General features: G+C 32.7%; 1 protein-coding gene across 4 annotated transcripts in view; it reads right to left on the minus strand.

The window, feature by feature from the left end:
• The window catches only part of NBEA (neurobeachin), a 723704-nt gene that overhangs the window by 373002 nt on the left and 336414 nt on the right, over window positions 1–14288 (minus strand). For all 4 annotated transcript variants that reach the window (XM_030818536.1, XM_030818537.1, XM_030818538.1 and 1 more), the window contains one exon: window positions 1244–1305. In XM_030818536.1, the coding sequence (XP_030674396.1) occupies window positions 1244–1305 (62 nt within the window). The remainder of the gene's footprint in view (window positions 1–1243; window positions 1306–14288) is intronic.

A 14288-nucleotide genomic window follows, 5' to 3' on the forward strand; every position in this document is an offset into this window, starting at 1 on the left:
TGAACTGCAGTGAAACACAGGGCTATGGAAGAAGGAATTCTAAGCTATTTTTCCATAAAAGCGTTTTACAGAACTGTGCATCACCATGAATCGAAAAGGTCCAGATAGTCTCTCGAACTCAGGACTTCAACAGTAGGTGACAAAATTTGCAAATGCCCTGCAGATGCCCTCCTTGCAGGGATGTTGTCTTCTTTAACCTCTTCCTTATCAATATTATATGTTCCTGGCTATAAAGAGGAAAATGGGCCTAATGATTTTCCTAGGAATATATTCTTGAAGAAAGTAAATCTGAAACCTGAAAATCAATTGGTAAGTTTTTCGTTTGTTTTGTTCAGTTTTGCTGATGTTTTAGAGGATCACTTGAATGCATATTGTTGTTTGTTTGCAAGTTAGCTGTGGCTTTAGGCAAACCTCAGGCCAGTAATTAGGAATAGCTTAGATATATGTTTCTTTCTACTGGGGAAACTATGAATAAAGATAATAACTGCTTATTACAAACACACACAAGCTCTTTTTTCATTCCGATATTAAAAAATATTTAACACTAATACGATAATCAGAATAATCAGGACTGCTAGGAGACTTGACAGAGCTGGTGAGAAGAAAGACCAACGGGCTCCTATTTAAGTAATCAGGAAATATGTTTACATTTATTTTTGGTTTCCCGGTAATTGTTAAAAAGAAACAATACCCAACAATTATCATTCATCTTTGATTCTGATTATTAAAGATAAATAGCTCAAGTAGATTTTTAGAATTTACACTGACATATACAAATTACATTTTAAAAAGAGAAAGAAGCAAGGTCTTATATCAAAGATGATTCATTAATAAGCTGTATCATACACTTTGGGTATGGAATTTAAAAACTTACTTTTCATTATCTCAAATATAAGAGAAGAAGAAACAAGATAATAATACATTTAAAAATTATACATTGTGATACTATATCGTATTTTATATACATATATATGATAGGAAACAATGGAAGAATCGAAAGGGTAGGAGAATAATACTGCTAAAAAGAGTAGAGGAAGGGAGAGGGAGAATAAGTCAATATTTACATGGTAAGATAATCTATATACTAATAAAACTCAACATAAATATTTTCTCCATCTATGGGATAATAGATGGAAATTTTAAAAATATATAAACATATACATATATATATACACATACTTTTTATTATTAGTCACAAAAAATCCTCATATATTAATGTAACTGAGTGAATGAGATTTTGTACCTGAGAACAAAGCAGCATAACAAGCTCAACCACAGATGTGCTGGACTTCATACAAACAAGGCCTACAACAAAGAAAGGTTAAAACAAAATGAAATTACAATGGTAGAAATTATCATTCTGAGTTAATTCATTATATAATTTTAATTTATAAAAAAACTTCCTTTTACATAGAATTCCTAAGGTAAACTGAATGAAAATGTTCACCTAGCATACATTTTTAGCAATAATTTAAAACTATTCAGATACACTTCCAGTTTTTGCCCATTCAGTATGATATTGGCTGTGGGTTTGTCACAAGATTATGTGAAAATACTCGAAAACTGACTTCATGCTTTAGTTGTTTATTTGGTTGAGGCATTTCTTACATTTAAACAAGGTGGGGAAGGTTATTAAAATTGATGAGCTCGGTATAGCTGCTATTACTCCAATGACATTTATTATATGGTTGTTTCCTTGGAGCAAAGAACAATAATCATTGAAGTTCTGCCTAAATTTTGTTCCAAAAGACAAAATTAAATTTACAAATAGGTAATTTCAATAGCTTATCAGTTATTAAATAATTTTAAAAATAATAAAAAAGTATGATTAACACATCAGCAATGCTTATAAAATATTTCACTGTTATACTTCCAATCTCCTCAAATAGATAGCAGAAGAAAAAAAATTGAATGTAATAATGTCTATGTGATAATGGCTACTACTCATTGATCACTTACTATGTGCTGGGCAATATTTAACACAGTGTCTTACGTGCATGGTCTCATTTAATTATCATTATACTCTGTGACATAGTATTATTATTCCCATTCTACAGGTTAAGAACATATATTTCCTATAAACAGTTCAAACATTAATTCTTATGTGTATTGATGAAGTTATCAAGATTTTTTCCAATTAAAAGTATGACTGCTGTATAACAATGTATATGATAAGAAAGCAGATCTTAATTGGTAGTTTTTCAAAGTGCCAACATAGAGAATGAGGTAATTAAGTATTAAAAACACTGTTGAGAGTATGTTAATTATGATGTTTTGTAATTTAAAAATATTTTCTAAAGTTTTTCACTGTTTTTAAAATTAAAGTAACTTAATAAATAGATTTTTCCTCTTTCAAAAATAACTTCTGTGTAACGAGAACATTCATAGTTTTTAGAAATACTATCATTTTTCTTCCTTTGATGATAAATGTAATTAGTAAAAGCATCATACAGTAAGAAAGGCCATGGTCTTAACATTATTTGTTGCTAAATGGAAAACCGAAGTGAAACCAGTTATTTTCGTTTCTTAAGGTGATTTCAATAAACAGTCTCAAATGCCTTCTAGACACTAGCTTGTATATTTGTTGTAGGTAGTGGATAAATACCCTTTTGTGCCCATTTTGCTAACAACCCTATCTCCTTATTGTACAGACTGACAGAACAAGCTGTAAAAAGGTACTAGTATTCCATCTGATCAGATATTTGGGCAGACAGTTAACTAATGAAATAAGAGGCAGATGTGAGAAGCTCATTAAGAGACAATTGGTGTTAATTGATCAGCAATTCTCATGCTCAGGTTCTAGGGAGTCAGAAAGATTAATGGGACATTTATCACCTGTTGACTACTCAAAGATTTGAATTCTGACAAAAAAAAAAAACAAGTAAAAGGCCAAAGGATCATAATTAAACTCATGTAAATTTAGACAATAAGGCTTTGATATAAAGAATTATTCACATACATTTTGTGTATGAGTTTTTAAATACGTAACAAATTGAAGTAAAATTAGGAAAAACATGAAATTGCATTAATTTCTCAGAAGCCAATTTTTAAAATGAACTTACAAAAAACCCTATGCAACAAGACCATTTATAGTTTTTTACAAATACCATCATTCCATCATAAGAAAAATATAAACAAATGCTTCATTAATGCTTTGTTCAAAAGGAATGACAAAAAATTGACACAATAGCAAAACTGCAATTTGCAAACAGTGCTCTCAGTACTTTGTAAAAGGCCATTGTGATTTCAAGTCCATAGAACCTCACACCTTTACTCATGTGTTTTGTCTAATTAGTTTTGGACAGAAGGAATAAATGGATTCTCCCAAAAGCAAAAGAAAAACTAAACATGACAATGAGAACACAAGCAGACGCAAATTTGAAAGACCTATCCATCTTCAAAAATTACATTATCACTTTAGTTGGAAGTATTACTACAAAAAAGAGGTAAACTCAATGTTTTACTAGAGATAATGAAAATACAACCACTGACTGGTGCTATAAGTAACTCTTAAGCTGTATATGCGTGACAAATATTTTACAAGTGTATGTCTCAAAAAGTTTGAGTGTATCCTTTTTATATGTGGCAAAAAATTCATAATCAAATTAACTCATTTGATATCTCCAACTTATGAGCAAAATATAATGTTAGTACTAAGGAGTTTACAGTAATAAGTTATTATTTATACCTTCCCAAGTGCCCATATTTTAATTCAAATTAAGGTTATATAAAATTTATATAGAGCTTTAGAATTTACAAATAACTTACATATATGCTGTCTCATTTGAATCTCTTAACTGTTTAAACTAGTTATTACTACATTTGACACATAAAAATTGGAGAGATTTGGTGGCTAGCCAAAGGTGTGTCATTCAGTAAGTGGTGGAATTGGGACCCAAATTGAAGTCATCTAACTCAAAGCCCATTCTGTTTGCTGCAGAGCTACATAAATAGTTTGGCATTAATAAGATGGCAATATATGATTATGAGAAGGGTTGTAATGGTCAATTCAAAGTTGAATGATTTTGACAGTTTTCCTGGTGAAAGTAGCTTGTTGTGGTCAGACAAGGGGACAAAAAGCAATAGCTTAAGCAAAAAGTACACAGGAAGCAGAGAACAAAGAGAAATTATGAAAAAAACGTTTATAGCTTGGGGGATGGATGAATAGACTATAAGAGTGTTTAAAAGTGGACTGGAGGGCTAGGGTAAAAATCAGAGATAGATTAAGCTTGAAAGAAAATTATATGGTTTTGAAAGACAAAAGGAATAATTTAAAGCAAGTTATAAAATGGGAGAAATGATACTAAGGACTGTTTATAGCATTCCTATTCTATCATGACAATCTGTGCCTTGTTAATTAAGAAGTAGCCCCCAAAGGAGCTGTACATATGTGCCTCCACAACAAAAATATAGTTAGGAGTGTGGGCAAAGTAATAGAATATTTTCACCAGAAAATATGTATGTTCGCTGGAATAAATATTCTAACCAGAATTACTGATTCAGTACTGCAAGCCATGCAGCTTAGCAGTATAAAATGAACACCTGGAATGTAGACAATAAATGTGTGGGGGCCTATGAGGAAGGAGGCTTGTACATTTGGGAGATATTCTAACAGTAAGGAAACCGTCCATTAAGAGCTTTTGAATATATTATGAACTATATTGTTGAAAGATGAAGTCAGCTCACTGAGTGGCTAAGATGCAAGTTCTTGAGAAGATTAATTAGCTGGACAAACTTGAGGTGGTCCAGATCCAGGCAGTAAATAAAACAGATATAGCTGAGTAAACCATTATCCAAAAAAACTGGCAGTTCTTTTGGGTTCACACTGACTAGGGGTAGGAAGTCAATTTCTATTTTCAGAATGACACTCCCCCCCCACTAAAAAACAAGATAAAACAAAACAAAACAAAAAACTGCCACAAATGATAAACCAGATAAGAAATCTCCAAAATGAGTATAAAGTTAGAAGTTTGGCCTTTGGGACAAAGCTATCTTTATTTAATACAAACACTACTAAAAGGTACAATGATATTATTTTAATAAAGAACTGTCAGACTCTTTTGAGTCAATCTGCGGGTCTAACTTTTACATCTGTTGCATTGAATATCAAGTTAAAAGAGCTCTAAAGCTTTAAAATACTGTTGAAAAATTCCATCTCTAGCAGAATGTTCCTCATGGTGGGAGATGAAGAATATTACATGTTCTAGGGACAAGAAATCATGCTCTTATATGCAACTCATCTTTTAAATGTCAAAGTTTTCTTTAAGTAAGGATCCAAGAGAGGAGACTCTGACAGACATTTATGATTGCTTTGAATATATTATCAGTAAATATTAATTGAATCAATAAATCTATAAATCATCATTCACTATCAACTGTAGAGAAAAAATTACATTTTGAGCAAAAATAAGAACATCATTTTTTAGAATAAGATCCCAATTCATTCAAAAAACATTTACCAAGCATATTCTCTAATGTGCCTGACACCATGGCAGGTACTAAGTGGGATGTGGGGCAGATAATGTACGGAAATAATCATGATAGAGAATCTTAGGGGGCTCATAGAGAATGCAGTGTGAGAAGCACAGGAAGGGTAGTAAGCAAGTGTGTCTAGGAGAAGTTATGGGGAATGTGACATTTAAGTTGGATAATGCCGAGCCTATCTAAGCAAAAAGTGGAAAGAAAGGAAGGTCATTCCAGGCAACAGAGAAATGTCTGAGGTATAAAGAAGCATGCAATAGTCAGCAAAGTGGAGTTGGAATGTTATGTCGTAGGGTGTGAGGGATGACAGGAAGTGACTGGAAATGAAGACAAAGAGGTAGGCAGGAAGCAGAGCCATACATGGCACACTATCCTATCATCACCAGGGAGCCACTACAGGATTTTAAGCAGGGCGCAGACAGAATTAGCTCTATTTTGGAAAGACCACTTTCTGTCAGCAGTATAGGAAGAAACTAGTAACTAAAGAGTTTAGTTACATGACTGAACGCTTGAGCTCAAGATGGTGGCAATGCAAGTAGAGACAGACTCAAGGCATTCTGTAATGAGACTATTTTAGACAACTATTTTAACAACTATTTGGGACAGGGTAAAGGAAACACCAGAGTGTGATGGTGATACCTTTAACTGAGATAAGGAAAGCAAATAAAGAAGCAAATCTACAGAAGGAAAAGTGATCAGTTTCATTTTAGAAAATATTTCTCCTCACAATAAAAGATACCAATTTATTTTCCATCAAATAGACATGACTATACTGACAATCTGAATTTTAAAAATCAAATACGCCTAGGACTAACTAGTTTTTAGTTAATCTTCTAATGATTTTTAATCTTTTTGTTTGTTTTGGAGGCAAAATCTTGCTCTGTCACCTGGGCTAGAGTACAGTGGCTAATTTTTGTAATTTTGGTGGAGATAGGGTTTTGCCAAGTTTCCCAAGCTGATGTGAACTCCTGAGCTCAAGCAATCCACCCACCTGGGCCTCCCAAAGTGCTGGGATTACAGGCGTGAGCCACCAGGTCCAGCCTATTCTTAACTTTTAAAAATCCCCAAATTAGTAGAACTGAATGGCACTGGAACACTTTCATTTCAGTAACAAATGTTGAATAACTATAGATGTGGAAAGGAATTTTGCATGTCCAATATGCTTCATTTGCCTTAGTTTCAGTGGTGTGTTCTTCAAAATTCTGTTCTCTACACTTCTCCCATGGTATTGTGAATGATTCTAAGACACAGGGTATTAACATAATGAGTGTCTTTTAGACTCCTGTAATACTTATACAACTCTATCTGCACAACAGTAATTTCTGATATTTTCTACTATTCTTTTACTTTTTAAATCTGAAACATGAAATTATCTTCCTATTCCTTTACTGTGATATGCTTCTCTCTGTAAAATTTACTTTCAATGTTACCATGTAAGTCACCTGAACTTACTAAGATCTAAACCCTAAAAAACAGCAAAGCAAGCAATTCATGTGGCTTTCTAATTCAAAACCAAGAAAACAAACAAAAATCGACATGAAACATCCTTTGAAATAACAATAATGGCTTAAATTTTCATTATTGCTAAAATTAATATTAAGATGTACATAGGTAGATTAGTTACTATGTTAATTGGACATTTTAAGGTTTGCCTATGTGTTCTCTCAAGTATTTTATTTTAAAGCTGTATTACAAATGGAATAAACTCTAATATTAACTTAAAACTATAATAAAATTCATTTTTTTGACTAAAAAAGCTTATTTAAATATAATTAAGCCAATACAGCTTATATTCATGTTTGGATTATAAATTTTAACAAAAAAACCCCCTGCAAAATACTGTAGAGACAGTGAGAGTTCATGCATTCATTGATTCCTTTAGTTCACTAAAAACTGAGTTATCACAAACTTATGGCAGTCTTACTGTCTTTAAAATAGGAACAAAACGTAAGTTTCTGGATATACCAGATATATTAGGTGGCAGCAAACTTTTTCTGTAAAGGTCCTGATAGTAAATATTTTTGACTTTGGTGGCTACAGGTTTCTGTCGCAACCACTGAACTCTGGCATGTGGTACAAAGGTAGCCATAGACAATACATAAACAAATGAGTTTGGCTGTCTTCCAAGGAAACTATTTACTCATCCTAAGATGTGTGTGTACATGCATCTGTGTGATGTGTATGTGTGTCTGTGTACACATATGCATGAGTACATATGTGTAAGAGAAAAGGAAAAAGAAAAACACATGCATACATACACACATTTATACATCTATAGATATTAAAAATCACAGGGGCAATTATTTCAGCTGTACATCCATGATACTTTACAATTCTGAAACCCAAAAAGCTCTGAAAACTGAAAGCCTTCATGTAAGATTATCACAAATTCAATTATCAGCAAAATTTCCCCTGAATAATGTGATGTTATTTACAATTTGTTATTCTATTTATTGTGAAAATCCCTATGTATTACTGTAGACATGTTAATGTGTTTTATTAGGGAGCTCTCCCAGCCTTTCCTAAAGATGCTATGAAATATATGCACTTATTACCTTTCTTAGATCCAAAATATTTGAATTGCAAAATGCATCTGGCTTATCAAAAGTCAGAAATCAGTGGTACTGTGTTACATGAGATATTTTGGAAGATTGATAAAGAAATTAATATTATTAATTTTAATTGCAATTTCAAAGTAATTTGATATTACACATTTCGCTATGGAAATTTCAGATGTTTGGAAGAAATGAAATCAATTTCCACGTGAGAATGGTTGACTAAGTGCTTTTAAATTGTAATCCCAGAATGTTTAGATTGCTCAGAAACAAAGATTAACTGTAGTTACACAATACCCAAATAATCATTTTGATTGATTTATTGAAATAAACTTTCTAAACTTTTTGTCATTGTGTTGATACAGCCTAGAAATCTTACTGTGAATATTTTTTCTTTTTTATAGTTCTGCTTCTGCTGATAATTTTTTTACATAATGCCAGAATTGAAGTTCATAACACTCACAGATAAGTCTTCTACAAAATGACAGATTATAATACAAAAAGGAATCTATAGTGATGGTTTTTATACACATTTAAACTAGTAACCTGATTTTAATATGAGCTGAAGAGAATACTCTAATGGCATTATCAGCAATATTATTAACACCTATTATCTGTGAAACACTACCCCGACTTTACTCTTTTTTAATTTATGCTTTAAAAATTTATTTAAGGAACAATAATTACATCACTGCTATAGGCCTTGCACTATCTATAAGGACCTATAAGAAATCCAGAAATGATACAGCCTTTGGTCTCAAGGAGCTAACAGACCAGTTACAGAGATAAGACATACAAATACAGGTTTATGTAAGAGTCTAAAGAGTATGGTACTGAAATAAGGATTACAATAAAGTACTATGACTCTAAATAATATAAAACAATTATTTTTGAAATTGAATGAGCTACTTTTATTCACAGTAGTAACTCAGATTTCTACTACAGAAGGTGACTGACCTGAGTGTCTTGCTAATATAATCACAACAGCGATGAGTATGGATGAAATAAAGGAAATAAGAGACATTTTCGCTATCATAAATCATTTGGATCTTGCAATTTTTTTTGGGTTAAACTTAATTATAGAATCAATTGTTATTCCTGTATCACTCCTCTGCATCAACTTTCTTTATTTCTCTCTGAGCTCCTTGAAATTTCAAAAGCCTCAATTAAATTATAAAGTTACTAACCTATGTCTGGTTCAAATTTTAACATTGCTCAACAAAGTCTCTGGTCCTAAATAATTATTAAGAATGATACATGTGTTTTAACCATGTACACATCATTTCAAGAAATATTAATAATCAAAAGAAGAGAACATATACCATGTTAGTCATATGATTACATTGCACAAGTAGTTACATTTAAATAAAAGTGGCTATAGTAATGCTTCCATATTAAAAATAAAATAATTGGCCGGGTGTGGTGGCTCACGCCTGTAATCCCAGCAATTTGGGAGACCGAGGCAGGCGGATCACAAGGTCAGGAGATCATCCTGGCTAACACGGTAAAACCCCATCTCTACTAAAAATACAAAAAATAAAAATAAAAATTAGCCGGGCGTGGTGGCAGGCGCCTGTAGTCCCAGCTAGTCGGGAGACTGAGGCAGGAGAATGGAGTGAACCTGGGAGGCAGAGCTTGCAGTGAGCCAAGATTGTGCCACTGCACTCCAGCCTGGGCGACAGAGCAAGACTCCATCTCAAAATAAATAAATAACATAATTTATATTCTATAAAATATAAATCCTTTTAAGTGTAGTGTGTATACACGGAACAATTTGTATACAGTTTCAAACTACCTAAATTCTGATATTTATTTAAATTCTCAAATAAATATATTTAATAATTACAAGTTCACAAATTTAAATAAATTTCAGGTAGCTTTTGTATTGTATACACCTTTAAGATCTTTATTTTTGTATTCAAAAAAGCACTGGTGTTTTTTCTTTGAAATACTTAAATAATATATCATGTAAAATGGAAATGCTGTGTATCACTCTTCTTTTCATAAAAAGATATTCATGAAGTCAAAGAGAAAAAACATAATTGGTAAAAGGAAACTATTTGATAATTATTGTAATTAAGGCATAAATCACCAAAAAAGTGGTTTCAGGCTGAGGCAGGTTCAAGTAGAGGTCAGTCAGGTGAACCTCACTTACTTCCAAAAGTACATTAACTTTATACAATAATTATTGCCAAATTGTTGAAATACCCTGAATAAACAAACTAAACTTCACAAAGTTCCTTATTTGTGCTCAAAGCAATAAATTCTCAAATGTAATCCAAGCCGAATTTTCTTACCGAATCCTCCATTTAAGAAAAAAATTAGAGATGAGTAATCAGTACAGTTTCAGTCATTCATAGGAATGACATAGGTTCTTAGAATTTCCTTCAATTTTACAACATTGAAGATATTCCCCAAAGTCACAGAAATTATTATAACCATGATTCAACCCAAGGAATAATTTATTGGGATAGTATGCCAAAGACTATATACACAAAAAATTATGTGTCACTGAATTAACAAGATTATTTTGTCTAACTAGAAAATCCTATATCCAAATCACAACTATCCATAATTCATGGTGAGATCTTAAGAGTCAAGTTCTATATTACATACCAGAATACAGTTCAATAATGATACAAAAAAGAAGTCAGTATGTGAGTCACTTCGTAATTTAAAAAAAACACTTCTAGTGTAAAATATTAGACCTATTATAAACTAAAATTAAGTGGTACTTTTATTACTTAGAATCCAGTTATAATATGACGGAGATCTATCACAAAATGAGTTATATTTTGAAATTGGATGAACTAGGAAATCTAAAAAAGGGCATCAAATAAATGGCAAAAAAAAAAAAAATCTGTCAAAAAGAGAACCCAGTCATTTCCAAGGATAGAAGGCATCCAAAGATTTGATTCTATAAGTAGTGTGTATACTTATCATAGGCCAGGACACAAATATAAAACAGTTATGTTCCATCTGCTGGAGAAGCCTGAATTCTAATGGAGTATACAGGTAGTTAAACTGATCAGTTTATTGTGATGAGAGCAAGTATTATCTCAGAATCTTTTTAGGATATTGACTTGGTAAGCAAGCTAAATGATGCTATTAATGTAACTCCTATTGTGATTATTAGAAAATGGTGGAATTAAAAAATACCAGTAGGAAATATTTAACTTGAAATAATGAACAGCTATTAATTTCTAGAGAAAAACTGACCTAGGGATTATTCTAGGATCAGTAATTATAAATAATATTATTCAATTTATAAAAGAAAATCTGCTGAAATTAATTTAAACATCTTCTTTTACTCATGAGAGGATGTAGAGCCTCAGATATTCTCCATAACAAAACAAATAAGTAAATAGAAAGCACACTTAATGAGAGAATATTTTTCAGTTGAAATGTTTTGTTGTACTGCTGTTGAAATTACCTGCATAATCTTTTTAAGTAAATAGTTTATAAGCTAAAATATATGTTTAATCAGAAGAATATATCTGGTTGGACTTTGTGTAATTAGAACAATCCTACTGAGTACAGAGAGAACAACCTTTCAGATATGGATAATATAACATGTATATCCCTATAAATTAATTTAGATAGATACACACAGATAAAATCCCTACTAAAATAAATTTCAAATAATTTAAAAATTAGAAAATAGTCTTACATGTTAAAATTGTCCTTTAAAAAATCAACCTGACACACCCATGATGGGCAGACAGGGGAAATGGATAACTTCTCCAGGTTTATGTCTTAGGAAATGTCCATTCCCTCAGCTTATTTTTCTCAGGCTTTTCAGCAAGTTAGTTCTTGGGCTTATTTCTCTTGTGATCCAGTGTCCACCTATGCTGTAGTAACTCTACCTAATTAAGGGGCATGTGTAATGGGAAAATTGTGTTTTGATACCTGAGAAGGACAGACTGAAGACTGATGGTCAAAGTTGACATGCCCTGGGCCTGACCTCATAGTCTGAAACTAGAGAGCAAGGAACAACATATCTGGACAGCACAGATCAAGGTCCAGGAAAAAGTCTGCCTGTATACTTTCTAATTCATTGTATTGTTTTAAACTCAAATTAGGTGACTATTGCTAATAATCTGAATGTTAGTAATAAGCCAGTTAGTTTTTAGATTCCTCTAAATATTTTAATGTTAGGGTTTATCCTGATCTTTCAAAATTAGGCAATTTTATAAGTATTTCAGAATTATTTTAGTCTGAATCTAACTTTTAATTATGTCAAAGAAACTCTGAACTGAAAATCATAGTATCTGGTTTTAATGTAGTTTCTACAAACTAGCTGTGTAAACTTGAGCTAAGACACTTTACATTCTTGACACTAAATTTCCTTGCTAGTAAATAGATTAATGATTTAAAATCTTTTTTATTACAGTCTACAGCAATACATTTCATCTCATGATCCTGTATATGTAACTGAAACAAATGTTTTAAAAAATGGTACTTCCTTTAACTGTGATATTCTCATCTATGTTATGCTATGGCATGGCCTGCCATTAAAAAGTGTTAGCCAGTGCTTGATTTATTGATTACATTGTACACCTAATGAATCACAGCCTGCAGTCTGAAAATCAATTCTCCAGAGCTTGCCCACCTTCTGTTTTATATGGCCTGTGAGCTAAAAATAGTTTTAATATTTTAAAGTTACTGGAAAAACAGAAAGAAAGGCAATATTTCATGATACTTAAAAGTTATACAATATTCAAATTTCAGTGTTCATAAAATTTTATCAGAACATAGCTGAGCTTGTTCTTTTACATATTGTATGTAGCTACTTCCACGTTATGGGAAAGTGGAGCACTATGGCAGAGACTACATGGCTGCAAAGCCTGAAGTATTCATGTTTTGGCCCATCTAAGAAATAGTTTGCCAGCCCTTGTGCTAAAGCGTACATAGTTCTTTCTGTTTTGAGTAACCCAGGTTCTAAGTCCTTCCTTCAGGTCTTACTGGGCTGAACTGGTACCAAAGATAAGATATATGACAGCAGAAATGAAATGATATGGAAAAGTATTGGTTCTTAGTTATTTAGGCATCAAATTTCTATTTAATTATGTACTTGAAAACAAGAATGAAAAGTGGCTAAACCAACAGGCAGTATTTGGCGGTAGAATAAAGATGACAAATCATTTATAGAATCTGCTTTTGTGAATTCACGGGGTTTTATCTTGTAGACCTTGAGCATTTTGGTTAAATGATGGGACCAGTAAAGGCTCTTAATACTTTTAGCAGGGATTAAGTTTAAACATAAAATGGTCAATTACATTGCATTGTATTGCCATGTGTTAAACTTATAATACAGTAATAGGTAGGGAAAATGAAGCCACTTTCATATACTTTAAAACTGCCTTTCAACTATCCTTTTGTCTTTCATTGTTCAAATTTGTAACATCCTTATTGAGTTTGTTCAATACAATCTATTCTTTCTACACCCAAACTCTCCTTCTATTTAACCCTTGTTGTACACTGCTGTTTCTAAATCATATATATACATATATGTGCATATATATATATGTTTTTTGAGACGGAGTTTTGCTCTTGTTGCACAGGCTGGAGTGCAGTGGTGCGATCCTGGCTCACTGCAACCTCTGCCTCCTGGGTGCAAGCGATTCTCCTGCCTCAGCCTCCCAGGTAGCTGGGACTACAGGCATGTGCCACCACACTGGCTAATTTTTGTATTTTTTAGTAGAGATGGGGTTTTGCCATGTTCGCCAGGCTGGTCTCAAACTCCTGGCCTCAAGTGATCTGCCTGCCTCAGCCTCCCAAAGTGCTGGAATTACAGGTGTGAGCCACTGCAACCGACCCTAAATCATATTTTAATTTTGTCCCTTTCTATTCAAATTTTTTTCAAGAATGACTAGAATCTAGGTTTCTCTTTTTCCTTTAGAATATGTGTATTTGGCAAAGTAGCTGCTCCTTTCTTTCTACCCTCCTTTGCATACATATGCTGTTCCTCCCCAACACACCTTTTTTTTTTTTTTTGGAGACAGAGTTTCTTTCTTGTTGCCCAGGCTGGAGTGCAATGGTGCAATCTCAGCTCACTGCAACCTCTGTCTACCAGGTTCAAGTGATTCTCCTGCCTCAGCTTCCTGGGATTACAGGCATGCAACACCACACCTGGCTAATTTTGTATTTTTAGTACAGACAGGGTTTCTCCATGTTGGTCAGGCTGGTCTTGAACACCTGACCTTAAGTGATACACCCACCTCGGCCTCCCAAAGTGATGGGATTACAGTA

The sequence above is a fragment of the Nomascus leucogenys genome, chromosome 9 (genome assembly GCF_006542625.1).
Source record: "Nomascus leucogenys isolate Asia chromosome 9, Asia_NLE_v1, whole genome shotgun sequence".
Classification (NCBI taxonomy): domain Eukaryota; kingdom Metazoa; phylum Chordata; class Mammalia; order Primates; family Hylobatidae; genus Nomascus; species Nomascus leucogenys.